General features: G+C 36.1%; 2 protein-coding genes across 2 annotated transcripts in view; both read left to right on the plus strand.

Annotated features, from left to right (window-relative positions):
* Positions 1–77: 77 nt before the first annotated feature.
* Positions 78–2,026, plus strand: LOC114533572 (calcium load-activated calcium channel-like). Its single transcript, XM_028555114.1, has 7 exons — positions 78–294; positions 440–517; positions 878–934; positions 1,003–1,049; positions 1,145–1,212; positions 1,281–1,425; positions 1,666–2,026. Exons 1-7 carry the CDS (start codon positions 234–236, stop codon positions 1,750–1,752), a joined length of 543 nt encoding a protein of 180 aa, XP_028410915.1. The 5' UTR covers positions 78–233; the 3' UTR covers positions 1,753–2,026.
* Positions 2,027–2,229: 203 nt separating this feature from the next.
* LOC114533590 (E3 ubiquitin-protein ligase UBR4-like) overlaps positions 2,230–27,274 on the plus strand; it is a 29,222-nt gene continuing 4,177 nt past the window's right edge. Inside the window, exons 1-71 of the mRNA XM_028555135.1 lie at positions 2,230–2,341; positions 2,990–3,087; positions 3,179–3,276; positions 3,356–3,558; positions 3,788–4,036; positions 4,580–4,746; positions 5,066–5,106; positions 5,322–5,485; positions 5,581–5,818; positions 6,082–6,181; positions 6,286–6,413; positions 6,657–6,911; positions 7,099–7,321; positions 7,530–7,750; positions 8,052–8,276; positions 8,362–8,613; positions 8,684–8,773; positions 9,042–9,161; positions 9,325–9,536; positions 9,672–9,808; positions 10,171–10,408; positions 10,511–10,741; positions 10,921–11,126; positions 11,412–11,613; positions 11,906–12,112; positions 12,367–12,598; positions 12,739–12,969; positions 13,106–13,327; positions 13,684–13,878; positions 13,969–14,151; positions 14,681–14,992; positions 15,186–15,495; positions 15,652–15,860; positions 16,081–16,271; positions 16,482–16,698; positions 16,773–16,989; positions 17,180–17,390; positions 17,492–17,687; positions 17,962–18,151; positions 18,302–18,537; positions 18,766–19,104; positions 19,247–19,529; positions 19,644–19,823; positions 19,897–20,072; positions 20,186–20,407; positions 20,534–20,746; positions 20,894–21,043; positions 21,158–21,297; positions 21,438–21,595; positions 21,687–21,960; positions 22,194–22,424; positions 22,627–22,843; positions 22,920–23,224; positions 23,384–23,522; positions 23,599–23,727; positions 23,792–23,932; positions 24,018–24,266; positions 24,407–24,589; positions 24,717–24,801; positions 24,956–25,083; positions 25,177–25,446; positions 25,656–25,696; positions 25,798–25,939; positions 26,023–26,104; positions 26,185–26,281; positions 26,378–26,454; positions 26,525–26,579; positions 26,659–26,725; positions 26,817–26,911; positions 26,986–27,088; positions 27,161–27,241. Of these exons, the coding sequence (XP_028410936.1) occupies positions 2,241–2,341; positions 2,990–3,087; positions 3,179–3,276; positions 3,356–3,558; positions 3,788–4,036; positions 4,580–4,746; positions 5,066–5,106; positions 5,322–5,485; positions 5,581–5,818; positions 6,082–6,181; positions 6,286–6,413; positions 6,657–6,911; positions 7,099–7,321; positions 7,530–7,750; positions 8,052–8,276; positions 8,362–8,613; positions 8,684–8,773; positions 9,042–9,161; positions 9,325–9,536; positions 9,672–9,808; positions 10,171–10,408; positions 10,511–10,741; positions 10,921–11,126; positions 11,412–11,613; positions 11,906–12,112; positions 12,367–12,598; positions 12,739–12,969; positions 13,106–13,327; positions 13,684–13,878; positions 13,969–14,151; positions 14,681–14,992; positions 15,186–15,495; positions 15,652–15,860; positions 16,081–16,271; positions 16,482–16,698; positions 16,773–16,989; positions 17,180–17,390; positions 17,492–17,687; positions 17,962–18,151; positions 18,302–18,537; positions 18,766–19,104; positions 19,247–19,529; positions 19,644–19,823; positions 19,897–20,072; positions 20,186–20,407; positions 20,534–20,746; positions 20,894–21,043; positions 21,158–21,297; positions 21,438–21,595; positions 21,687–21,960; positions 22,194–22,424; positions 22,627–22,843; positions 22,920–23,224; positions 23,384–23,522; positions 23,599–23,727; positions 23,792–23,932; positions 24,018–24,266; positions 24,407–24,589; positions 24,717–24,801; positions 24,956–25,083; positions 25,177–25,446; positions 25,656–25,696; positions 25,798–25,939; positions 26,023–26,104; positions 26,185–26,281; positions 26,378–26,454; positions 26,525–26,579; positions 26,659–26,725; positions 26,817–26,911; positions 26,986–27,088; positions 27,161–27,241 (12,810 nt within the window). The 5' untranslated portion in view covers positions 2,230–2,240. The remainder of the gene's footprint in view (positions 2,342–2,989; positions 3,088–3,178; positions 3,277–3,355; positions 3,559–3,787; positions 4,037–4,579; positions 4,747–5,065; positions 5,107–5,321; positions 5,486–5,580; positions 5,819–6,081; positions 6,182–6,285; positions 6,414–6,656; positions 6,912–7,098; positions 7,322–7,529; positions 7,751–8,051; positions 8,277–8,361; positions 8,614–8,683; positions 8,774–9,041; positions 9,162–9,324; positions 9,537–9,671; positions 9,809–10,170; positions 10,409–10,510; positions 10,742–10,920; positions 11,127–11,411; positions 11,614–11,905; positions 12,113–12,366; positions 12,599–12,738; positions 12,970–13,105; positions 13,328–13,683; positions 13,879–13,968; positions 14,152–14,680; positions 14,993–15,185; positions 15,496–15,651; positions 15,861–16,080; positions 16,272–16,481; positions 16,699–16,772; positions 16,990–17,179; positions 17,391–17,491; positions 17,688–17,961; positions 18,152–18,301; positions 18,538–18,765; positions 19,105–19,246; positions 19,530–19,643; positions 19,824–19,896; positions 20,073–20,185; positions 20,408–20,533; positions 20,747–20,893; positions 21,044–21,157; positions 21,298–21,437; positions 21,596–21,686; positions 21,961–22,193; positions 22,425–22,626; positions 22,844–22,919; positions 23,225–23,383; positions 23,523–23,598; positions 23,728–23,791; positions 23,933–24,017; positions 24,267–24,406; positions 24,590–24,716; positions 24,802–24,955; positions 25,084–25,176; positions 25,447–25,655; positions 25,697–25,797; positions 25,940–26,022; positions 26,105–26,184; positions 26,282–26,377; positions 26,455–26,524; positions 26,580–26,658; positions 26,726–26,816; positions 26,912–26,985; positions 27,089–27,160; positions 27,242–27,274) is intronic.

Here is a 27,274-nt window from a genome sequence, read left to right on the forward strand (position 1 = left end):
CGTATGTAAAACGTGGCTTTTAAACAAAATTAGCAGCTGTTAAACCACGGTCACCCAACCACGGTTACCATTATCCAACCACGGTCGACCACAATTCCTATTTACTTATACAAAGTATCCCCGGGAGATTACCGCAGTACCAATAAAATATCGGGCGCAGCTTTTACAGTGGTGAATGTTTGCAAAGAAAGTTTATATAAAAACTTTATTTTTTACTTGATTTGAGACTTAAAATGCTTGCAGACGCTATTTTAATACTGTGCATATCTGTATTTACTGCATTGTTATCGGAAGGTATTGTGAAATCTACTTTTTGTGTGTGTGTTAAATTTTAATTACAGAATACAGAGGTCATAAAGTATTTCATTATTTCAAACAATTTGTTTGTAACTTTATTTTAAAAATATGTTAGTTTACATTTAACTGTTTCATTTACTAGGTATCACATATATATTGGTGTACAGGACAGATAAATATAAGAAATTAAAATCTGAAGTAGAAAAACACAGCAAGAAGTGTAAGTAGCCTAAGCTAAGAAGAGGCCTAATGAGTAATTATTATTACATATTTATTATTATTATATTATTACATGTAATCATTTTTACATGTCATTACATGGTCTAATAGGTCTTTACGTTCATGCCACACTGTCACTGAAGTAAATAAAAGAAATGCATTTAAATTGAGCACCTTAATTGCATCTTTTAGTGATTTCTAGGCAACAGTTTCTTTACCCCTAATATTTTCAGACTACTGCCCCAATTTAATACAGAAGTATCAAGTGTCTATTTAGGGGATGATTTATATTTTTAAAATTTTATTCATCTTACCATTATATTAAAGCTCATGTCAGCTAGCATCTTTATAATTTTTGTAGTGGAGCGAAAGAAAGAAACCGCATCAGATATGTCAGGTGGACAGAAAAAGAAAATTGGTAAACATATATTTATAACCTTTAAATGTTAAAAATATATGAAATAGGAAAAATCATTTAATATTTAGAACGTGTTGAGGAGAAATTGAAAAATAATAACAGAGATTTATCAATGGTTAGTGAAGCATTATAATTTATTTTAGTGGCTTTTGATAATAAGTTATGTATACATAGTAATGCATTATATTTATAAATATTGTTTAAATCCAGGTTAAAATGAAATCAATGTTTGCAATTGGTTTTACCTTCACAGCCTTAATGGGAATGTTCAATTCAATGTAAGTAATTGTAAATACTTGTTTGATTCTTGACACTGGAGTACAACATAAATATTGTTTGTGTTTAGTTTTGATGGTAGAGTTGTAGCCAAGCTTCCTTTTGTACCAATATCATGGTTTCAAGGTTTATCTCATCGTAACCTTCCTGGGTCAGACTACACAGATTGCTCGTTCATATTTCTGTATATTTTATGTACTATGTCCATTAGACAAGTAAGTATTATTACATTCTATAGAGTATTCAGTACTCTTCATATATATACTTTATTAGTTTGTTCATTTTGAGGCAATGACCTGGCATGACATATATATTTGTACATTTCATATAATTTGTCCTATGAGAATAATGTAAATAATTTGTCAAGAAACTGTTTGCAAACTGATTTATCCATTGTGATATCTGTTACTAATCATAGTTTACAAGTCCTAATTGCCTTTATTACTCATTTTCAGAATATTCAAAAGGTTCTTGGTTTTGCACCATCAAGAGCTGCAAACAAAGCACCAGGCTTTCTAAATCCAGCTCCTGCATCAAAATAGACAAGCTAGAATCGAAAGGCTGATACTTACATAATGGTGGTTTCAAATAAATTCAAACTGATCATTTTATATTGTGGCATTGTTGTATATTTTGAGCTTTACTAGTAAAAAGGCCGTATCATAGAGAAGTTAAATTTTTAAATTATTATGTAATATATATTGTTTATCAAATTACTATTTTAACAGATAATTATTATTTCCCTTGAACTTTACAAGTACCCCCCCTCCCCAAAGGGAAGACCCAAAAAAGTAGACAAAACTTCCAAAAGATTTAAATTGAGTGAATTCAGAAGTGTGCGTTTATTTATCGTCCTATGCTGGTGTGGTAATCATCAGGGCTTTTGTATAATTATTGACACTATACATATTACATATATAATTTATGTCTATATTAATTCATGGAATGGAAGCTTGCAACGTATCTTTGATTTTCACGCGCTTCAACGTCTCGCGTGTTCTTCACGAAAGTCAAGGAAACTGAAAAGAAAATGGCGACTGATTGGTCGCGTATAGTTGAAATTCTTTCAGCTATTTCTCATGGTTCTCCTCACGATGCAGTCCCAGAACTGTGCAGGATTATATACAACAGGTTAGTGTTTATTGCAAAGTGTTTCTTATCCCCATTTAATAAGGCTGTTTCAAAAAAGTTAGGTAGTGAATTGATAAAGTAATACAGAAAGTAACAAATGTGCTAAATTTGTACCCGGAAGGTAGCAGATTTTATATATTTCTGTTGGATTTAGAAATAATATTTATGACTATAGGTTGATAACCTTAGTTTTACGTCAGTAGAGAAGAAAGTGCTGTTCGGAAAAAGGAATAATTAATATGTATTTATATATATGTACATTGGGCGTACATTTTACCTGCCAAAGTCATTGTTTTTCTTTTGAAAACACATCACGCGGATAGATTTATACAAAAAAAATTCTGAGAGGCGAAATTCATTGTAATACTGTGTGGTATGATATATCAGGCATATTCCTGAAAAATTTACGGAGCAGAATAGCGCAATATCACTATTACTCTCTGGACTTCGTTCAGACTTCAGACCTAGCTGTGCAGCTAGAGGTTAATTTTTCTTCAAGATTTTTTAATTAAATGAGCTGTTTATGATTCCTTGCCTGAAAGTCAACATTTCTTTTGCTTTCCATGCTTTCAAAAAATCTTTAGGGGCAGTTGTATAAAACACTCACTTATGCATAGTTTATAATTGATTGGGAAAGTTTTATTTTAGAAATTTAGATATATTGAATCCTGAAGATGAATTTGAGGAATTCTTCTCATCATTGGTCGCTTTGTCAGCACATTTCATCGGCCTTAATATCTCTTTATGTAAGTGGTAAAAATATTTTTTCCAGTTTTCAAAATATGCCATATTTCAAGTTTCAGTCAATTTTCTAATATGCCATATAATGATGTTTAGGCACAGATTATTTGCACCATGCCACTGGTGCATGTAAAGTCATCCTTAAATTTTGTTTGGCACGGATTACAAAAGAAAGGGATAAATTATTCTCAAAAGTAAGCACTAACTGGAAGTATTTCTTGCTGTTGTACTGTAGGCTTAGGTTTCACAAACATTTCTATAAATTGTTTTCAGAAAAATCTTGTGTCTGTGATCGAGGGCTTGTGTAAAGGCCACGGATGCTTGGATAGAACAGAAGTATCAACATTTATGGCTATTATAAAATTGGCGAAATATCCCAAGACTGATGCAACATTAACAGTTGAAGAAAAAACATTTGAATTTTATGGCAAACTAACCAGACAAGGACTATTGAACACTAATCAACATCTTGCAAGGTGCAGTATGTTATTATCTTTCATATCTATAGGTTTATTATCATATTTAAGAAAATATGACAGATAAATATGAAAATATCTCTACATTTTGCCTAAAAGGTAGCCCAGAAGCATATATGTATATACAGTTTCATATTGTGATCGTGACAAACCCATGCAAAATAGGATAGCTTGGCATCTAGATCTATAGTTTTGATCACTTCATTCAAAATTGTTTTTTCTAAAGCAGGCTTCCATTTTCAAGACATCAGATGTTTGGTTTTGAAGAGGATGATATAGATGTGAAGACATTTCTCTGTAATGCGAATGTTGCAACTCTGAGAGAAATGCAAGGAGGGCAGGTCTTGCTAGATCTTTGTGTGTCACTACCTAACATATCTCAGTTCATGACCTTACGTGGAATGACTGATGCTAAACCTACAATGAAAACCATTGATAATTTATCACTTGTATCCATGTTGAACTTCCATGTAAACAGGTAAAGAGGGATTAATACTAGAAATACATGCATGCAAGAACACCTTGCCATTTCAAATCTGGATAATGCAAAGTATTTTCTGAGCTAGCCAGACCCAATCCTTTAAGCTTATATTATGAAATGACTTAAATAAGTCAATAGTTGATGTTTTTCAGAAACAAACATAGTTGTAAAGGTTAAGTAAAACCACCTAGCTTCTTTCCTGCTGCATTATGTTACATGCATTTTTCGACTTTTTCACAGTTTTAAGTTAATACTTCATTACATAGCTAAACCTTGCATTGTTATGAGCAGAAAACTGATGCCATAAAACTGATACCACAAAACTGATGGATTTATCATCAAGGATAAACTATCTTTATAAATAACAGCTCAATTCTGTTGATAACTTGATTGATGAGCTGTAAACTGTAAAACCATATAGCATGATTTGTTTCCAGAATCATTGTTATATAGTAGATTGTGATGGGACCTAAATGAAGTTTCTGTTTGTCCCTGTTTTTTTCCACAATTATAATTGCTTTATACTTTTTTTGACACCAGAGTGCAAGAGTTGGCTTCTGAAATGAACTTAATCAGCAGCATTGCGTCAATTCCAGTTATGGAGCCTTTGAACAGTTATCGTCTCAATAAAATCATGCTGTTGACTTTGGGTTGTGTTGATATTGCTATGTATGCTGCCTCAGGATATTTCACCGCCACTGCTATCGGTACTATTTTAGAGTTTATGTTTGTTAACATTTGGGTGATGATTGATGAATATGTTAGTGCACATCAAATGTGTTAAAACAACTGCCTAAAATGGAAAAAAAATTGTCTAGACATTTCCACCTAATGACCCTCTTCAGGGAGAAATTCAAATGTCAAGGGGTTTTTTGTTGATTTTAAGCAGGTGTTATACCATGTTTGATGCAAAATTGTTTGAAGATGCTGCCAATTGCTCCCTGCTTATATTATGAATTAGACAACAGTGCATACTAGACATAAAACAGAAAACCTAATTGGAAAGTTATCTATTTATTATCATAGAAGATGTTGATGACATGGCAAAACAACTTGTTGATACCAGTGTATGTATCTTATTTCATATTATATTATATGAAATTATATATTAATTGTTGCATTTGTATCAATGTCTATTTTGATATTATTAAAACTATATTCCAACCTTTTTTATTATTATGCTTTTTAATTCAATCCTAAACTTAATATCATTGTCATAATCATTTTCAAAGTTGATCCTAAATGTATCACAAATTATTCCAATTTTGTTTCTCTTTTGTAGTTATCTGTAGTACATGTGATTTCCCACACATTGTCCACATCTCACCGAGCTGGTGGCCATATTGTTCAAAATTTCAATCTCTTGGTCAGTCATTGCATTCTAAAAGGTCTTATGTCACTCTTAAATGTCAGAGGTGTAAATGAAGAAAGAGCCAGCGAGACGAGGTAAGAAACTGTCTGGGTCTGAACTATCAACTTGGATATCAACCATTGTGCTCCAGTGTATATAGTTGACAAACTTTATTGCTTTTATTATTCAGATGGGAAGGTTTTAATGTATTGCGTATGGAACTCAGTAAGAAAGTGATTGGTATTCTCTCTTCATTATTGGAAGACTTGAAAGTTGAGAGTAATTATGATGAGTCTGGCATTGATACAACAGCAGAAGAAATGAATATTGAAGTACATGCATCAGCTTGGTGTCGAGTAAAACTCTTGTTTGATCATCTTGAGCTTGTGCCGCTCCTCATGAGAATATTTATTCTTTCATATTACAAGGTGTGTGAAAATAATTATATTCCTGCAATACATGCAGTCATGGGTTTTTGTTGATTGCAAGGCAGAAAAAATTTCAGTTTTCAGATTGCCATCATATCCAAAAACGATAAAGGCCAGGTCATTTCCTGTAGTGAGAGTACTGGATCAAGAGGAGATAATCTTGGCACTTTAATTCATAAAAACAGTTTAGAATTTTGAAGAACAGTTTGGACCTCTCAGAGAACTGATTGAGCTATAAACTCTATATTCTTGTTTGTTTCCAGGCTGATTATCTCGCTGAAACAATCCTAACATCATCAAAGGGGGATCAGTCAAAGTCATCCAACCATGATGCTGAAACTAAGTCAAATAACAGCAATGAAGGTTCCACATTTTATTTTGTAGCAAAAGACACTTCGACACTTAACACATGTGCTGTGTACATACAATATTCAAACAACGATAATCATAGCAAATTTTTATTTTAGATTCAAGTGAGGGTGAAACATTGTTTGGTGGATTGTTTGATACACAAGGAAGTGAACAAGAAACATCAGCACCAGAAAATGATCCAAAATCATGGAAAAACGAGGGGAAAATGCCTGTTGCTGAATCGGTGAGTAACTGTGAAACTGTGAAAATTGTTTTGTAATTTATATGGTTTGTAAATTGTGGCTGACAAGCATCGTTGGGTTGGGATGGGATAATCCGCCGTTCAAACGAGATGTCGCTATTGCATGGTATTTAGCTACTGTACATTACTGTATATTGAAGTATTACAAAACCGAAGTATTGAGACATTTATTATCACAGTAGAACGAGTTGATTTAAATTTAATTTGATGTCATTCATTTTCTAGTATCTGGAAATGTCGAAGATTATTCTTGTGTTCATCAGTGACTATATGTTAAATAACATCAGTCCAAACCTGATGTCCAACATTCAACAGACCTTACCAGTCTTACATCTGAATGATCTCGCATACCTCGTGCAAGAAATGGATGGAGCTAAGACGCATATCGGCTCATTATCTACGTCGTATTCCTTTAATCAATGCTTAGATCGTTACTTGCATATTTTGTTAACTTTTGGTGTTCTTTCGTATCAACAACAGGTATAATATTATTATAGTTTACAGTAACTAGTAGGAAGATTGAATAAAATACAACGCAGGTTTCTCTTTATCATACCTTTGCACCACTAGGTGTTAACTATTATGCAACCTCTGGAGTAATTTGGAGCAAATATCTATCTTACTTCTGGTTATCGCGTTATCTCATGCTTTTTGTTCCTCTTCGTAGGAAACCATTCTAAAACAACTTGGTATCTCGCCGCAAGTATCTGAACATTGGCCGTTATACATTGGTCCCCGCAGTTTATCAATCCTCGCGCGAGTACTGCTGGGAAGGCAAGAAAATTGCCGAGAGATGAGAGATAATCAGGATGACGAAAGTTGTGTAAGAATCTGGCAAAGATTGATCGAGACTCTACGAGAGATGGCTTTTAACGAGAGACGAAGACCAGGTGTGTTTTTATTTGATACGACATTTATCTTTAATCCAGTAATCCTGACACTAATCAGTAGCATTTATCTTTAATTCCGTCTAGTTCTTTCTTTCTTACTCTAATGTAGTTATTGCCTTACCTCTCTTATCCTTTTTAACTCTCATCTTTAGAGCCGTATCTCTACGTTCGCATATAAACAAAATCCTAATTTTTCTATTTCATATAGATCTCAATGTAGAACATTTACAGTTACTTTTGTTAGTGTGGCATAACTTTAGCATGAAACAACGGGACAAGATCTTGGTGCTGTGTATAAATGCTCTATGCTCAATCTCTCGTGATCCCGATCTGAGTGATAAGGTTCCTTTGTTTTCTATGAGATTACTCATGATACTTGACTATATGCTTCATCAATATAATGAACCACCTCAAGAGTTGCTAACACAGGTATTATTTCATTATTGTAAGCAAACTATACTAGTATTGTCAATATCAGGTTAATGGTAAATTTCAGTTGTAAATGGTAGCTGATTCCAGCACATTTTAGCACTAAGGAAAACTCTTAATTCCCTGTTAGCCTAATAGGATATGTGCTAAGTGAATTGATATAAAATACAGGACTGTTCAAGATTATTTAGTCTATTTTTGCCCTATGTTAGATCCAAAATATTTGGTGTAGATGATAAAGCTAATTTCTATTTTAGCTATGTTCAGGTATGTGCAATGGTCATTTTCTTATTATATCCAGGTGCAATACAATCTTTTCAAGACAAAGTTTAACTACATGTCAATGCTTCACATGGATGATGACATGATGAACGAACCAAGATTATTATTCTTTCCAACAGTTGAGCGGGAAAATCACGATTATCACAGACCTACAGGAGACCCGTTAGGACACATGTATGAAAAGAGGACTCCTAGGTTCTATGGTATACGCTGTGGAGATCAGAGTGAACTGCCTGACGAAGTGGTTGGTATCTTAAGCAAACATGAATTCTAAAATTTTCTACAGATATACAGATACAAAGGATTCACCTTTTTCTTCTCATTTTCAGTTTAAACATGTTCTATCAATTTTGGAGAAAGAGAGCAATTCTTATTCTCATTTCCACGCAAGTCTAATCATGTTACTTAGTGCTGGCTCAAGATGCGATGTGTTAAAAAGACAAAAATCAAAATTTGTTAACCTATCAGATGCAAAGATTGTTCGTTGTTTGTTTGGTTTGGGTTGGAGACTCGTTGCTTCATTACCGCCGCCTGCCTCGTTTTTATCCAGAATGCAAAAGAATGAGGATGTAGAACTTAAGGTGAATTGTGTATAGCAAATAAAGTTATTTTAGATTTGCTTCCTTACATGTTAAATATTTTATTTTGCAGACCGTTGGAGATTTTGTGACAGCTCTTGTAAGATTATTTTGGTCAACAAAATTGTTTCATTCTTACGATCCCTCCGGCTCCGCTGTCCAGGTCAGTCATGTGATGTGCATGTGTGATGTGCATGTGTGATGTGCATGTGTGATGCGTGTGTCGGTTTTTCTTCTCCATAAATTGGCCGCGCTCGATCACTTTCGCACTTTACATCAGACGTATGTTTCGCAAAAGGAAAGTAAATCAGGTGTTAGCCAAAAAAGAAAAGCTTTGTTTATTAAATGAAAATTTTTTGGACCGATCGAGGTCCATGAAATAGTACGTTATTATACGGGCTAATTAACACCCTAATAATCTCTCTTTTCAGAATACAGTGGAAGGACATAGCATGTCAACAGACGATGCTGTACCGCTGATGATTGACATCGTAACCGCAGCGACAAATGACGTACAAACAGTAAAACAGGCTTCAACTTATTTACAACAGGTATGCTGGTGTAGTAGTCCACATTTTTCTGAAAACTATAGCTACATTCGATTTATAAGTAGCTAATATCTATGCATTTTAAATCGCTAATGGTAAAAAGTCTTAGAAACGTCTTTTAAAAACACCTTGCATAGATATCTTATATGTTTTATATCATTTCTAGATTTTAGATCATTTCACTTATCATGGCGAAGTTTTGAGTTCTGATCAACTTCCAAGTCTATTAACTCTTATAACGGTTGATTGTATACTCACGAGGATATCTTCTCTAGTCTCGAATGCGAAGCTAGTTATGACTGAAAGTCTTAAAGTGGAGATTGGAAACTTTTTTTCCATTGTGTTAAAACTTGTTAAATATTACCAAGGCTTTGCAAGGTACGATTACCCCGACCTTATGAATAAGTTAAACCTAATTGTCACTCGAGCCGTCACTCGGGGAAACGGAATTATTTCTTGACGGAAATTGTTTGGCAACTTTTTTTATCAACTTCTTTCGTGTTTATTGTTTAGATTCAGTTTGTTGTCTCATCACAATTTTTCCATCAAAGTTCGTGATAAAGATATTGGAATTTATTCCAAAGTGGTTAGAATATCTTCATCTGTTCTCGCCAAGAATCCTACTTTAGCTGGTCCAGTTTTTATGACAGGTGCAGTTGAGAATACCAGTTTAACTGAAAACCTGAATTATTAATTGTTTATATGTCAAATTAAGAATTACGTAATATTATAAATGAACAACAAGTTGCATTTGATCAGCAGTTATACCAAACCCCATAGACGACGCTATTTCGTCATAGCTTTTGAGTGTCAACCGGGAGCAGACAAACTAAGACGAAGAGTGGAGAAGACGTCTTCTCCAAAAGACGTCTTTTAGACCAAAAATGCTATCAAAAATGAATGATTTACAAAGATCCAGTTCAAAGCTTGATCTAGGCCTATAGACTATGGAGGCCGAGATCTGTAGTCGCTTATGATAGCATTGTGACTTAAGGTGCTATTTCCTCTACAGGTTTCCCAATTCCTCTTGAAGAAATCAAACAGTGGAATAATCTTGGCTTTGTTGATTTCAATACTTTTGCTCCATCAGAAGACATCATCAATGAAAGCGCATCAGACCCGACTCAAATGATCACTTCATTACTGAGTTCACATATGAAAGTGATGTCTTTCATATTTTCTTTTAATCTTGACACTTCCATTAGACATGTCATGAAATCTCTCGTCCAACTCAGTGTTACTTTATCGACGTAAGTTAAAATACGTCATTATATGATTGATAAATTTTTCTCTGCATGAGTATCTGTGAAATACACTGTCAATACAACTCATTTGATGCTTCAACTGAATAGGAAATGTCCAAAGAAAGAAGGTTCAATACAAGAGATCTTCACCAAGGAAATCTCGGACGCCATAATCCCTTTGATTGTTGATGCCTCAGCTGAATATCTGTATGATGAAACGGAAACTATTTTGGAAAGTATTTATGGATCTTTAGATCACGATGAATGTTGGAACAGAGTTCAAGATTACTTGCTGGAAAATTGTTTTAATTTGATCATTGAGCATAGTCTGTCCCAAGAGTAAGTTTTCTATAATTCTTTGTAATCTACTGTCGCTGAGTCTGCCAGGAAATGAAATGATATATTAAAATGATATAGCCAGAGTTATCAGCCTTTATGAGCTGTGTTTATTGTGTGCTTTTTATGTAGTTATGTGTTTATTATATTAACATGCAATAAATTTATTTGTTTCGTTGTAGACCAATTCTGGCTGAAGATGTTTTTGTTGACTGCGAAAGATTCGTCGAGTCATTATTAGAACGAGCTCAAGGAAGGCAAACATTGAAAAAGTTTTTCGAAAATAACGATAAATTTGTCCGTCTTGTGCTGTTGTCTGGAAATCAGAATTTTTCCTTATCATTTGTTTATCGGATGTTGAAACTTGTATCCCGCACTCTCGAAACTTGTAAGTTGCTTTTCGTTTGAATTGCTGACTTCCAGATCTTTGCTCAGACCAAAGTTTTTTTTGTCATTTCATGGAATTAGCTATTTTGAAAACACCACCGACAGACTACTTCCCGTTCACATCTTAATAAATACCATACAATTTTGATCTCTCGCAATTTTAACTGTTATTTTAATTTCTTTCCACTGTTCAACGTTCGTCAGCCCTGGAGTACCCGTACCTAATATTTCTAATATTTCTAATATATTTTTATGTATTTCTATCTCTCTGTTATATCTTGACTAGATGAAAAACAGCCAAATGATCCGACAGTTCTTGCTCTAGTCCAGTCAATATCAAAGCTCAGTGAGGTCGACTCTTCCTTACTAACAACATGGTTAAACAGAATTATTGTTGGAAGCGTCACTGATAAAGAAATGACAGGGAAAATGGCGGATAATCGTTTATTGCTTCAGTCAATTATCACCTTTCTTGTCAGGGAACAAAGGTGTGATATTAAGACGTAACTATCATGTTTTGAGATGTTTATTCATGATGTTTATCTTGTTTACGAGCTTCAAAAATTATGCTGGATAAAGCTTGATTATCTTAGCTTAATTAGATTAATTATTCACTGACCTGGCTAGTATGAAAATTACTTCGGATTTATCAGTTAGGTAAACAAGCAAAATGCTCGAAATTAAGATGAGAATAATATTCATGTCACCCAGGAATAAGAGTTGAGTCAGTATCAAATTTGTTTTCTCTTGTGGAAAAACTGATATAATAATTTATTTTAGCCCTGTATGTGGCGCTGCGATAGAGAAATTGTTGGACTCCATCATTCCCCTGGGATCATTGCTGTTGAATATGGCTACAGATGAATCAGTTGTGATCGGATCAAAATTTGTTGATTTCTTATCTATTTCATCAACTCTGGCTGGATTTGGTGATGGAAGTGGTCATTTGAAATTGATGAGAGCCATTGTAATATGGTTACATGTTTGGTATGTGATCATTCATTTGCTGTTTTTCTGTAGAAAATTGAGTTTTGTAGAATGTAGAATTTAGCTGCAGTTAACGATGAAGTTAACGATGAATATTGTGAGTCGCCAACCGGGTAAGCTGAAAAATTAGCTTCACCACGGTGGGAATCGAACCCGCGACCTTTGGTTTGCTGGTCCTAGCGATGTTTGATATGCAATATTTTGGCCTATATATTGGTCAAACAATTGACTTAACCAGTCTCTTCTATTGTTAGTAAATCTGATCTTAATCCAAACTTGATTGGCGAAAGTAAAGCAAAGGATAACACAAACAGTTTGGTAGAGTGCACCAACGTCTTGCTGGCTCATGTTGCTGACGTGCTTGTCGTGTTGAAACGAACAGATGACGACGACATGACTAGTGGTTGTCATGGTGATGAAAATATTGTGAGTGATACAGAGTCAGATGGTGTTGACGATGATGATGACTCGGCAGCGGAGGAATCTGTAAGTGAATTAAATTTACACCAGGTTTCCTACTTTTAATTAAGAGATGATCCTCCCCGGAACTCTTATATGAAACGATGAAATTTACAGTATAAAAGAAATTTTTTTTATTTCGAATAATCCTTTTTTTCTTACTGGAGGAAGAGGATGTTGAAGGCAATCAACTCTGGAACAAATTATGCACATTTACGACGACAAGAAAAGAGTTTGCGAACCAACACTGGTATCATTGTCATACATGTCGAATGAATGATGGTGTAGGTGTCTGTACTATCTGCGCTAAAGTATGTCATAAGAATCACGATGTGACGTATGCTAAGTACGGGTCATTCTTTTGTGATTGTGGAGCTAAAGAAGATGATAGTTGTAAGGTAGGAAACGATTGTCTCAGTTGTACGGAGTCATCTCGTATTCGCCTAATTTCAGGAAGCTTTAGATTCGTCACAAACTACTGTAATAAAATAAATTTATACAAGCCGGACGACCCTGATATATGTGTTTTTGCAGGCAATGAAAAAACGAAACCCACATGACATCTCAGACATGGCAAGTCCTGATGAGAAAATATCAACAGTCAGCAGCTATCGTCGACAACTCCAGTTTCGTAGTGAAGTCAGGAACAGTATGTCTGCAGAATTGAAGACGGAGGATGGTGATAAAAGTGAAGAGAAAACAAGTTATGAGTTTGGTCAACTTGCATTCAGACGGGATCTCAAGAAACAAATTGAGGTAAGCATATGTTCTTTCTGCACATAATAGATGAACTCCATATTGAAATTTTATGATCGATGTATCAATGCTCGCTCTTTGGTGCAGTTAATTGTTTATGCCATCGTTTATGCTATCAATTGTTTTTACCATCATAAATTTCCCCCCAACCACGTTGGCCACCTCTTTAGCTCAGAGCATTGCTCCGGGCCGCAAAAACGTTGGTTCTATTCCTGCCGGAGGACCGATATTTGATACATTTCTCTCGACTGTTCCTGTCTTGAGTTTGAGATGTGTATGATTTTCACTCGCAATTCCAGATTCTTAAACCGTTTAACTCGAATATTTAGCCAAACAAGTTTAACTTGAATATTTAGCCAAACAAGAAAGAATTGACTAAACTCATCAAGGACAACGATATGTTCCCAATACTTCTAACTTTACTCAATACATTGACACGTACCGGTAACCATGGTAATACTGTCGTGGGTGGTGCAAGGCAAAGAATTTGTGAAGCATTGGAAGATCTACACTCGAGTGAAAAAACTGTTGAAAGTAACGAACAATTACTGGTAAACGCAAACTCTATATCTCCATCTTTTAATGCTTTATCATTTTGCTCATTAGAACAGTGAAAGAATATAAGATATTTGTATTTAAAGGTCCCAACATCAGGTTCACAGGAAGGGGCGTTTGAAAATGTTAAGTTGGTTTGCAGTGGTGAACAAGGTCAAGCTATTCGACAGTTGATTGGCAGCCATGTTTTACGTCGTGTTGCAATGTGTTGTTTAACATCTGCCAAAGGCCGAAGACAGCATTTGGCTGTTAATCACGAGAAAGGAAAGGTGAGCTGTTGTTAAAATCGTCTAATAATAAAAATAGACAAAAAACTTCAATATTTCAGCGAATGTCAGGAGAATCAATATCATTCAATACTTACAAAGGCCATAAAGTGGAAATGTCGAGAGGGTTTTTCGTCATGGAATATTTGTTTGTATTGTTGCATTGTTATATTGTTAAAAACCTGACAATTTTTTCTGTGTATTCTGTGGCTGTTTATTCTTCTAACTTCTCTTTTCGTCTTTTCGAAAATTTTTTTACGAATCATCGCTGCCTTTTTACTTCAGTAACCCTGTACCGATCGGAACACGCGCTTTCTAATTGGCTGGTAATCAGTAACCAGGCATTGTTATACATGTATTACAAAGTACTAGTTAATTGCATGGTATGACAATTAAGGGATTGTTGTACAGTGTATACATTGTTATACTACATGCAACCAATCAGACATGGCCTTTCGATTGGTACTGGCTAAGCTCTTTTACCTTCTTTTTATCGTCTAAATAATAAGACTAAACATTTGTTTAATTTTAGATAACAATACTACAATTATCTTCACTTCTCAAGCAAGCTGATTCAAGTCGGCGTAAACTAACTATAACACGTCTAGCCACAACTCAGGTTCCTTTTACAATCTTATCACTCACTGGAAATATCTGTAATGAAGATTTTCTGGCCGTCGCTGGATTAAAAGATTGTCATGTTTTGACATTAAGTAGTAGTGGCTCTGTTGTTAACCATCTTGTTCTACATCCGCAATTGGAGACTGGGAATTTTATTATTAAGACCGTATGGTTGCCTGGCTCACAGACCGAACTGGCAATTGTGACAGCCGATTTTATTCAGGTACATATAGACACCAGGGGCCAGTTGTATCTTGCATTCATTCTGCCTGCCTGCGTCTTGCGTCCACTCTGCCCGCGTCACGGATCGGAAAGGCGTCTAGTAAAATGTTTAGTGATTCGTTGGTTGATGAAATATTTTTTAATCATCTTGTTTCAGAGATAGTGACATTTCGCTACATGTAAATGTTTTACAGATCTATGACCTGTCTGTGGATGCTCTCAGTCCAGTTTTCTATTTCGTGCTACCGGCTGGTAAGATTCGTGACGTCACATTTATATTCCATTCCTCTCAACGTCACCTGTGCCTGATGTCGTCAGAAGGACTGATCTATACACAGCAACTGAATGAATCAAGCTCAGCCAAATCAGGCCCATTCTACTTGACCAATATCGTACCAGTTGAACACCCAGAGTTAAAAGACAGCAATGGTCAAATTGCTGGTGGCGGAGTGTCAGTATATTATTCACATGGGTTACAGATGCTTTTCTTCAGTTATGTTCAAGGTTTCGTATTTCATTTTTATTAAATAATACTAATACTTAAAAGTACACTACTTGTACATTGAGTATATGAGTGACAGTGATAGTGATATTGATAGTGACAGTGATACGGTATATTTAATAGGTCAATCTCCAGTAAGGTTTGTTGTAACTCTGCAGGTAAAACATTCGTTGCACCTTGGACTCAAAATCTCTCCAGCATTGATAAATTATTCGCAATCAACGTGAAACCATCAAACGGCAACAAAACTGCCCCCGCCACTTTATGTCAGTTCTCAGAAGTTCTTCAACATCCGGGACTTGTGCTATGTTTGACTCATACAACTGGTGTACCAATTGTTCTGATGGTCCAACCGGATAATATTTCAGTAAGTACTTGAAAGAACTCCAGTTCAGATAGCTTGCGTTTGATACAAAATCTAAATATAATCTCACGAAATACAAGGGTTTTTTACACTTACCAAATAACAAACGAGAATTTAAATTTGGGAATTAAAATTAATAACCATAGAGCTATCTGGCATAAAAATTTTTACTTTTGTAAAAATGCCGCAGTTTCAGCTTATTTTAATGTGATATTTTTTGAAGTTTCAAGAAATCAAATCAACGTCATCTAAGTCCAAGATTCAAGATGTAGTTGCGATACGACACAGTTTGTCCAACTCAGACCAGTCACGAACTACAGTCATATTACTATGTGAAGATGGCAGTCTTAAGATCTACATGGCTAGTCAAGAACAAGCCGGCTATTGGATGTCACGGGTTTTCCAACCGATAAGGTTAGTGCAGGTTATACGGTGTTCTTGAAGGCTTCTCTGGTCGTTCTAACAAATGAAAATTATGTACTGCTAATGCCATCTATCCGTTCAGTTGGTCAAATCAACCGGGGGAAAATCGTACTCGACAAATCGTGTCGTGTGATAAAGCCTCTATGATCCATTAGTTTCGAAGCAATTAATAGTTAAGGTAAAACCTGACTTATTTTTTAGTGCTGTGGCAGCTCTCAAACCAATTAAGCCACGGAAATCAAAGAAAAATGTTCGAATCAAGACATCAAGCTCTCCTCATTTCCCAATTGATTTCTTCGAACATTGTCAAGTTTTAAACGATGTCCAATTTGGTGGTAAAGATATTTTGCAAGTTTACAATGTTCAACAGGTTAAACACAGATTAATGACAGCGGGAATGTATATTGCTTGTACCAAGGTGAGAATTGTTTAGTGTTTGGTTACTGCATACCAAAAAAAAACAAGTGCAAGCAACACTTCTTGTTTGTTTAGTCCAACAGTTTCTCGATGACTATAACAAACTGCAATCCAGCAGTTGTCATGATGGGCGTTCGTGTCTTAGTTGGTTGTCAAGCTATTGATAAAGCACCAACATTTTTGGAAGTGTTTGGTCGTGTTATCGACGTGGAAATCAAAAGAAACAGGTGGTTTGATGTCCCATTCACAAGAGACGAAATTCTAACTACTGATAGAACGATGACAATCACATGTGAGCAATTGTTTTTGTTGCATTTATTTGTTTGTTGCGTACTGGCCGCCAGGGTTACATGCTCGAAGTTGTTGTTTCACTTTGGGCACCGAACAATTTGACAATCAATGGATCTTGTTCTTTGCATATACATGCATTTTGTAGTATAAACAATGTTTAGTTGAAACGTTTATTCACTTATCTTCTACAGTTGGTCAATCTCACGATGCAAGCAATGTAACGATGATCGACTCAATCAAAGTGTATTGCAAAAGTAAAGAAGCTTTTGGTTGGCCGGATGACCTGCAAGATGAGGGGATACCTCCACCTACTCCCACTCCCACCAGTGTTCCACCAGTTAGTCCGTTTACCCAGAACTCAGAAATCCTAACAAATACCGCTCCGCTATCTTTAAGAGAGATGTAAGTCTTACTGCAAATCTGTATCCAACAGCAAATAGTATTTCGACACCCTTCACTAGCATAAAGCACAATAACCGATGGTTTATATGCATGTTGTTTAGAATGACAGCCAACTCACTGAGAGCATTGGATGGATTTGTTTCCTTGGTACCGGCAGATGATGAAAATGACTACCAAAATATAGTAACAACAGCAACCTCGCTATTATCGTCTCCATTGCCACAGCAGGTTCAAGATCAAGCCAAGATATTACTGTCTTCATTACATCCAACTAAGATCACTTATAACAACCATAAGGTACTGCGGTGACGAGTTGTCACAATCACTTTAGTGTTTGTTGTTCACTTGATGTTTGGTTGAGATGACGTTTGGCGTTCAGATTAGCTTTAGGGTTCATTGAGTTGTAATACGGTAATATGCGGTGATTGGCTGGTGATGAACTGGTGATGAGGGACGCAACAGGTATTTGTTTGAAAGTTGGATGTGGGATGAACTGGGTGAGAAGGTAAATGAGGGTAAATATTGTATTTTGTCTAAACAGTTCAGCATTTTTGTTATTTTCCTTGTTTAGGACCACGCTCAGTTGACGTATATCGTAAACAGTCTTTATAGGAAGAAATCATCGACTCAAGATGAAATTGATTGTGAAGTTTTTGAAAGACTTGTTGTGATGACTCGGGCTGTAGCTGTCAGCAGACCAGAAAATTTAGTTAAGTTTACCAACGAATTGACGGATGATCTTATTAAAGCAGAGACGTCAGGTATTTAATTCCAGTCCTCAAACCAAAAGTGGATTAATTTATTATACATTCTCAAATCGTTTACCATTAGTTAAACAAATTAAAAAGGTATCATATCATATCAAAGGACGAGTCACTGTAACTGCCTAACAATGTTTGTTTTTCATGCAGCGTCCCCTTCGCCTGGATTTTTGTTACCTTTTCCGATGCAGATTATTTCAACATTTTGGAAATTTTATCAAACACAGCCTGGTAATTCTTCATTGGTCGCTGTGGCACATGCAGGAATGCAATATACAGAGATGATCATATTTGCTTTAGTTGAAATACTTCATGCATTTATTGCAACTGATAGCTCTTATGTCCCAATGATTACAGAGCTGTATATTGATTTATTGCTCTGCCAGGTAAGTTTTGCGCTGTCTTTATGTCTGCACAGTCGCACATTTCAAGTTTTTTTTCCTGAGATTAATCTTCCTTTCCGAATCATTAGTTTTCACAGAATGCAGTCGATGTAGAAAAATTATGCAACTGAGATGAAAAATTATGAGACTGAATTCATCGCTATAAATTTTACTCGTCTAATATAGTAACCTAGAGTAAAAGTGGGAAAAAATTAACTTGTTTTTTCTTAGGATACACGTGTGAGCTTTGCCTGCAAGCAAGCTTTGACATTCGTTCTGAGACCCAGCTCGCGTCGCACCACAACAAATATTGAGGGAGATAAAAATTTTGAAAACAACACAGCAGAGGCTTCTCATGCAACGGGTGCTGATCAAACTGATAGTACACAACAGAACGAAGCAACTAGAGCTAGTGCTGAAGCTGGGGAACAACAGGGTACTGAACCTCGTGCTGGAAGTGCTGAAGTTGGCGATGAAAGTGTAGAGCATCCTGGTGAAGGTGCAGAGGATGTTGATGAAGACGATGAAAGAATTAATATTGCATCACATTGGGAGATAAACCAAGAAGAGGTAAGAGTTTCACATATTGCGCCGTATCCATGTTTGAAAAATAAACTGCATACTTTTTCCGGGTTATGATCGAACACATTTCATTACTGCATTATTTTGGTTGGAAGCTGTAAAGTCACCTCGCACAACTAATTTTATTTAGGACGTGCCTGTACCAGACCTACCAGAGCCTGGTCCCTCAGGGGGGCGAGGAGCATCCTCAGCAGCCGGGAATCGTCTGCAAGCGCTATTGAATGCGGGCTTTCCAGCAGTTTACGAACTCCCCCCTGATGCAGACGATGAAGCTATGATGGAGCTTGCAATAGCATTGAGTCTTCAAGAGCAAGGAGAAGAAGCAGCTTTAGGATTACACCATCTTTTAGGAGAGGCAATTGAGAACGGGGCACCTGTGGACGAGGGAGAGGGATCATCTTCTTCAGCATCAGGTAGGTGGGGATATCGTCATGTATACAGCCTTGGTTTCATGAGAAGTTACAAGGCAGTATTTAGAGGTGTTAAATCGCAGTTGTTCATAATTCTTTACATCGACTGGCTTACAGGACATGCCAGTGAAGACGATTTGGAACCCAATACTGGTTCAATGGATCTTGTTCAAATACAAGCCGAAGCAGCAGCTCAACAGTCCAGTCAAGACTTAGGATCAGTAAGTGAGGAAAGTGGTGAATCTATAAGTGGAGAAAATGCTGGTGACGAACAAGACAGACAGGAGGATGCAATGGGTAAGAATAAAGCAAAATAAAACAAATTACTACAATAGTTTGACAGAATATACAATACGTTTTATATTTCTAGAAAGTGAAAGTGGGGTGAAAGCCGAAGATCAGACGGATCGTTTCAACATGTCAAAATATGATGACGAAGTTCGTGAAAAGTTGCACAACCTAAATATTGTTATTCTGCGCACGTTTGTCAATCATTTTCATAAACTTGCTGGTATTAATGGAGTTCAGGCGATACCATTCATGCAGGTTTGTTGGTTGAGGTTAATTCACTCGCCAGGGTCTTAGTCTTCCAGTGCCGCACAAGGTCCCCCCCCCCATGTACAAAGTCTAATTATTTTCAACTCACCTCTAATTCACAGGTTCTGCTTATGTTATGCTTTGACCTGGATAACACTGATGATGTCAGCATTGATCTCTTACACCAAGTATTTTCAAAATGTCTTCAAGAATTACATCTAGACTCAGCTGATATCTCAAATATAGCAACTCGTACCAGTTCCCGTGAAGTACAGCTCATAATAATGAGGTTCTTGAGCGTCCTTATGTCCAGATCTAAAGCAACAGGGAAATCATCCAGCCAGGTAAGATACTAAGAACACGGGCAACCACGAGACGACTATAAATACACATCTTAACCTTAAATCCTATCTCAAAGTAATTATTCCCAGATCATAGTAGTTCTGACTTTTTTCTTTTTTTTCCAACAGCAAACATCGTCGATGTCGAACCAGGTCGCTACATCTCTGTTTCAAAACAACATCATGGATCACTGTCTTGCAATATTAAACCGTCTGATGGAGCATTGGCAAGCACGAGAGAAATCTGTGGATAATGAAGAAAATATTGCTGCTCTTCTGAAACCACAACCTGGTCATTCACCTCCTGATATGTCGCCTTTCTTTTTGAAACAATATGTCAAGGTTTAGTAGCTTACTATATTCTCGATATTGTCATTAATTGTAAACTGTTCTAGGAAGTTCAATAAGGATAACTCTTTCATTTTCCAGTGTGCTACAGAAAGATACCCGGATCTAAACTAACTTTATTTTGTAAATGATGTCTTATAGAGTCATGCTAGTGATATATTTGAAGCGTATCCCCTCCTCGTCACAGAGATGGTGCTGCGTCTAACGTACCAAGTTAAGAAAATCGCAGATGGTTCCTCTGACGTGGATACTGAAGATTTACCTGAAGACTGGTTTACTTGTCTCTTTGAGGTAAATATTAAGCTGTCGTGATTTCTGCGTTTGTTTTCAGGCTAAATCATGATTGTCAGTTGAACACAACTCTTAACTTCGTCGGAAGACTTCAAATGCTTTTCAATCTCCTAGTACATGATGATTCAACAATCCTCGTTCGTGAAAATAAAGCGACAAGTTCGAAAGCTTCTTTTGTTCCTGTGTGGTTCAAAGGAGAAATACAGAGAACAGAGAGACTCGCATTCCTTTGGCGTTCATTTCAGAGATGTGAGGTTGGTATTATCAGGCTTGACAATAGATTGATTGTGTCGCGTCTCTATCTCAATTCATACCTAACTGTAAATAAGACGTGTGATAACTGGAGATCCGATATTGTTTTTTGCTGTGTCAAAGTGAATCACTCTTTTTTTAGACGTATTTGCGATGAAAGTGGTTATAACGAAGAACAGCAAACACCAATGAACATTGAATATGATACCTTGTTGGATCTCATTGAGCATCTCAAGGCCGCTGCTGATATTGCCAGTAATAGAACTAAGAACTGGCAAGCATATTGTTTAAAAAATCAGAGTAAGTCGTAATTCATTAACATGGGCGACATTTAATTTTTTGTTGGGAGAATAAAGCTTACAATTATATAATTTTCTACAACATTTTCTAGGTACTCTTTCCTTCCTTTTCAAAGTGAGTTTCATTATCAACGAAGGAGTCACCGCCACAATATTACAACTGCTTACTACAGCTTTGTGTGACGGTGAAAATCAAAAAGACACAGAGAATAAAACTTCTGGCAACACTCATCAGCAATTAGTTCAGCAGTTAACTGGATCCGTTGATATTGAAGCAATGCGTCAGTTCGTGCGCTGTTTCCTATTACAGTCAAATTCCACAAGCATTCGATGGCAAGCACACTCCCTACTTTACTCTATTCACAGGTTAGTATTCCGTTACGCTAAAATGATTAGCTAAACTGAAATCCCGCGTGTACATAAATTTACTTACGTTACATTGTGAATTGTAATGATCTTTTGATAATTTATATCCTATTATAATTCTACTTTCCCTCTATAATTCTTTATCTTACTAGTATTTTTGTATTCTTTCTTCTATCAATCTCTGCAGCTCGTATCCTGTTGTATCTCACTTTTAATCATCTTTCTAAACACAGAAATTCTGGGGTCTCACAACAAGATAATTTATCTGATATGATGTGGAGTGTTTGGCCTGAACTTCCTGCATTTGGTCGTAAAGCTGCACAGTTCGTTGATTTACTTGGATACTTTACAATCAAACGTTCTCTGTCTGAAGAGAAAACTGCCGAGTTTTCCGAGAAAGCTATTGCCTTATTGAAAAAGCAAAATGAAATACTACGAAATCATGCTAATTCAAACGTGTACAGGTCAGCTAAGATCTCGCTGTTAGGGATATTTGTTTTTTATGTTAGCATAAGACAAACTATATGAAAGCTGCAATAACATGATATATACTGGAAATGATGTTGTCCTTTTGCTTCATAATAAACGTATTTACACTTAATGGCATGCATAGTCACACTTCGTGTGCAAAAAATATATCGTAAATTTTCCAATCCTTTTTTTAAGGTTACTGTCAGGTCTCGTCGACTTCGATGGCTTCTATTTAGAAAGTGATCCTTGTTTGGTGTGTAATAACCCCGAGGTGGCTTACAGTAATAATAAACTTTCCGCAATAAAAGCCGATGCAAGATTCTCTACAACATCTCATATGGTTAAGTTGGTTGGAAGTCATAAGATTTCTAAAGTTACTCTTCGAGTCAGTGATGTCAAACGACAAAAAATGGTAAAGATATCTTAAAATTCGTCCATTGTGGTTTTCTAACGTGTTTATATTGTAATAAATGTTGCTTGTGTTTCAGGTGAAAACAATCAACCTTTACTACAACAATAAATCAGTCCAATCAGTGGTTGAACTTAAGAACAAGTCAGCTCTGTGGCAAAAAGCAAAGAAATGTCACCTCATCCAGGGACAAACTGAGGTTAAGATCGAATTTCCTCTGCCCATTGTCGCTTGTAATCTCATGATTGAATACGCAGATTTCTACGAGAACCTCCAAGCGTCATCAGAAACACTTCAATGTCCTCGCTGTAGTGCTCCAGTCCCTGCCAACCCTGGTGTCTGTGGAAATTGTGGGGAGAATGTATATCAGTGTCATAAATGCAGGTACGAAAACTCTGCTCAAGTGTCAGTGTCATGCATAGTGATGTCAACACATTCGTCAAAGTATATAGATATTCATTGTGTAGAATATATTAGTTCTTCAATTTGAACTACATTGAAGTGTTTTAGAAACCAGCTAATCAGCCGTAAAATATATTTTAGATCAATCAATTACGACGAGAAAGATCCATTCCTCTGTAATGCTTGTGGTTTCTGCAAGTACGCCAAGTTTGATCTCATGTTGACGGCTAAACCATGTTGTGCTGTGGATCCCATTGAAAACGAAGAAGATAGAAAGAAGGTTGATCACGGTTATAAAACAATCGTTTTTCATTTTAAAACATATTTATATATTCTTGCTTGTTTTCATATGCTAGGCTGTGTCAAGCATCAACACTTTACTGGATCGTGCTGATAAAATGTATCGTCAGCTGGTGGCACATCGACAACCATTAGATTCTTTATTGATGAAGATTGCCGAGCAAGGAGATAATGACTTCATTAAGGTACGTCGTTAGAATATGAACGATACCAGTCGGATGAACTAAGTTTATATTATTTCTTTGTTAGAGTGAAATATCACAAGTAAGTACAAGCACAGCTTCAAGTCACTCAGGAAGTCATGCTGTTAACAAGAGCATCCAGGCTGTTGCTCAGAGATATTGTGTTGACTGCAAAGGAAATTTTGATGAATTAAGCAAGATTACCCAGGTATATATAAAAGACCTGCATATTATGTGCATGTAGCTATGTTATAAGTCGCTTTTGCACATGTTAATGACTTATGCAATTATAGAAAGTTCTTGCATCTCGTAAAGAATTGATTGAATATGATTCCCGTGTGAGAGATCGAATAACAAGCAAAGCAATATCAGGTGAAACTCTACCACCTCGACAAGCAATGAAACAACTGTCAATGGTATCGGATGCACAGTCGGTACCTGGGCGTTGTTATGGATGTTCCTCTGCGGCGACTGAACATTGTGTTACATTGTTAAAAGCACTGGCTATGAAAACTTCTACACGAGATAAGTTAATTAAAGAGGTAAGTAAATAAGTATATTTTATTTGAACTGAGCCTAGTTTCAAATTCTGTTTTGCATCTGGGCCGGTTTTTCGAAAGGCGTTTAGCGTAACGGTGGATAAGCCAAAGTTTAAAGATACTCTTAATTTATGTCAATGTAGGGTTTGATTGTTGAACTTGTCAACTTCACATTATACCAAGGAACATCTTCAATCAGAAACAACGTTCGAGATTTGCTGTGTTTGTTAACAAGAAACAATCCTGATGCAGCTGACCAACTCAATACTATCTTGGTGAATCGAGTTACTAAAGGAATGAATGAACAGAGTGTTAATCCATCTGTTGTAAGTCTATTAAAACTATAGCCAGATATATTGCTATAATATCCACCCAATGCTCGTTACCTTGGCTATTATTCCTTATTCCTGACATGAAAGAAGTTCTCATCCCACGAATTTTTGATATTTTTAGTCTTCTTCTATAAGTCGTGATATGCAGTTGTTGACCAAAACTGTCCAATTAGAAGATTCCTGTTGGGAACAAAGGCTACGATGTGGTATGTTGAAATTTGCAGTCGAATTTTACGGTCGATACCAGAAATCTAAACTTTAGATTTGAACGTGATCCAAGGTTAACAATATGCATGACATTCATGTATAAACATGGCGTCACGCAGCTGTTTTCAAAATGCAATTTATTTTTTCTTTTAGTGACTCAGATATTCTTGCTTTCTGTCCAACATGTGAGTCCTATAGTTGTCCAGGCAGTGACCTTACCTTGTCTCAAGATTTTGTCACAGTTTGTTAAACCAAAACCTGCGACGACGAAAGCTAATGTTGTAAGTTGAAGAAATCCTGTCTATTATCATGCAGTAGGACATTTCTTGGCTAAGACTTTGCCTTTTCTCTTTTCACTTCAACTTTTCTCTTAGAACAAAACCATCAACGAAATAGCTTCAGTGAAGACAAGAGCCGCGCCAATTACAAATATGAAAGACTGGGTCAAAGCCCAACCTGAAGCAAGCTTTGAGGAGTGGAAACGTCGAACAGAGAAGCCTGGAGCGAGTGCTGTGGACAAGCGAGAGATTAGTGATGATTCAGCGGATGATCTTAATGAAGAATGGCTTAGAAACGTCATGTTCTCCCCATCATGTGGGGCACTAAGACAAGTTGCATGTAGCATTGTAGAGACAGTATGTCAGGTAGGATATGAAGTACTACATTAAATACTACACGGATAAGAAGGACGCACATGTTGTTCCTGGTTGATGGGAAACTGGACTGAGTGGATTGAGCAATGCTAAGAGGAGACTCGTACAACATTTTAAGATAACTGATACATTTATCTTACAAACCCAACCCAAGAAGTCGTTTTTCTGAGCGCTAAATTTACTTTGTTGTATTCTTTCAGATCCCCGGGAGAAAACGTAAGATTATGGATCTACTTACAAGGTTTGTATGTTTGTCAATCATTAAAATAATTACGGGACTTTGTCCTAGCTAAAATACAAAAAATAATACAAAAATATAATTGGGATATTTGCTTACCTTAGCTATTTACAAGGCGTTGGAGAGGCTGGAGAAAATGCGACAGAATTTTTCAACTTATATTTTGACTTAATGAAAGAGTCGTCATGGAAAGGTTATCTTGCCTCAAGTGGAGCATTGTTAGTTATAAGAGATCTTATTACTAAGGTATATTGACGATGAATATTCATTGTGTTCTTGCCTTGGAAAATACTGATACAATGCTGCATACTGTTCTTGCTTTTTTCAAGGAAATTGAACAGCTGGCATCTTTGGAAGAGACGACATTAAGTTCAGATTTGTCTCAAGGTTATTCGCTAAAACGACTTACAGGTAGGTATATCATTATGAAAGACGAACGCAAAACTAACGAAAGAAATGTGCGGCCAAAACTTTGCTGTTTAATTTCATAGAACTCATGGCGTCGTTTGTGGAGGATAAAAAGATCAAGCAGGATTTCAAATGCAAACTTGTTGGAGCAGTTTTGAATGGTTATCTTTCATTACGCAGGTACGTGAATGAAACTTTTATGAATAAAATTTTATTTATCGAATTTTCAATTTGAAGGTTATAATTACATTTCCGTAACGTTTGTCTATATTTTAGATTGATTGTGCAGAGAACAAAGTTGGTTGATCAGAGCCAAGAAATTTTGTTGACTCTTTTGGGCGAACTCACTTCAGGTTTGTTTTTGTCATTAAATTGTAAAAAATGTTCTATAAGACCTGTCATCAATGATTTCTGTTTGTGTAGGAACAGAATCTGAGAGTAAAGAATTCATGGAAATTTGCGTGAAAACATTGAACAGGTTTGTTTCCCATTGAAAAATATCTCACAATTGAAAACGTATTAAAGAAGTTAGAGCCTTCAATCTTCTCATTTTTTAGATACGAGTTGGATGACTTGCGCACTCCTGTTTTTATCTTTGAACGATTATGTAATATCATTTATCCTGTAAGTACAATTCGATGGCTGCATAGTTCTTACTCGTTTGATAGTTAGACATTACACGACTGATCTTACATTATGTTATATTACGTTATAGGAAGAGAATGACACCAGTGAGTTTTTGTTGATGCTTGAGAAAGATCCACAACAAGAAGATTTCCTCCAAGGACGTATGCAGGGAAATCCCTATAGGTACAGTATTTACACCTGACATTTATTGCTTTTAAAAAGGTTACGTAGAATATCTCCGTCTCTCATATTTCTAGATCTACTGATACTGGAATGGGTCCGTTAATGAGAGATGTTAAGAACAAGATTTGTACAGACTGCGATTTGATTGCTCTTCTTGAAGATGACACTGGCATGGAGGTGACTAACAGATCTTCATATTATTCATATTAAAAATATATTTTATGCTTGTATTAATTATTTGGTTTGTAGCTTCTGGTTAACTCTAAGATAATCAGTCTGGATTTGCCAGTCAAAGAAGTGTATAAGAAGATCTGGTGTCCTCAGGGCGAGGTACGATCAATTGTTTTTAGAACTTTTTGGCAG

The sequence above is a fragment of the Dendronephthya gigantea genome, unplaced genomic scaffold, assembly GCF_004324835.1.
Source record: "Dendronephthya gigantea isolate DGI-Jeju-01 unplaced genomic scaffold, DenGig_1.0 000093F, whole genome shotgun sequence".
NCBI classification, from domain to species: domain Eukaryota; kingdom Metazoa; phylum Cnidaria; class Anthozoa; order Malacalcyonacea; family Nephtheidae; genus Dendronephthya; species Dendronephthya gigantea.

What these genes read in the sequence shown, in the direction of transcription:
- LOC114533572 (XM_028555114.1), top strand. Translation starts at nt 234, where the DNA reads ATGCTTGCAGACGCTATTTTAATACTGTGCATATCTGTATTTACTGCA. An exon ending in TGGACAGAAAAAGAAAATTG is followed by an intron (nt 935 to 1,002) that starts GTAAACATATAT and finishes TTTAATATTTAG; the next exon opens with AACGTGTTGAGGAGAAATTG. An exon ending in ATAACAGAGATTTATCAATG is followed by an intron (nt 1,050 to 1,144) that starts GTTAGTGAAGCA and finishes GTTTAAATCCAG; the next exon opens with GTTAAAATGAAATCAATGTT.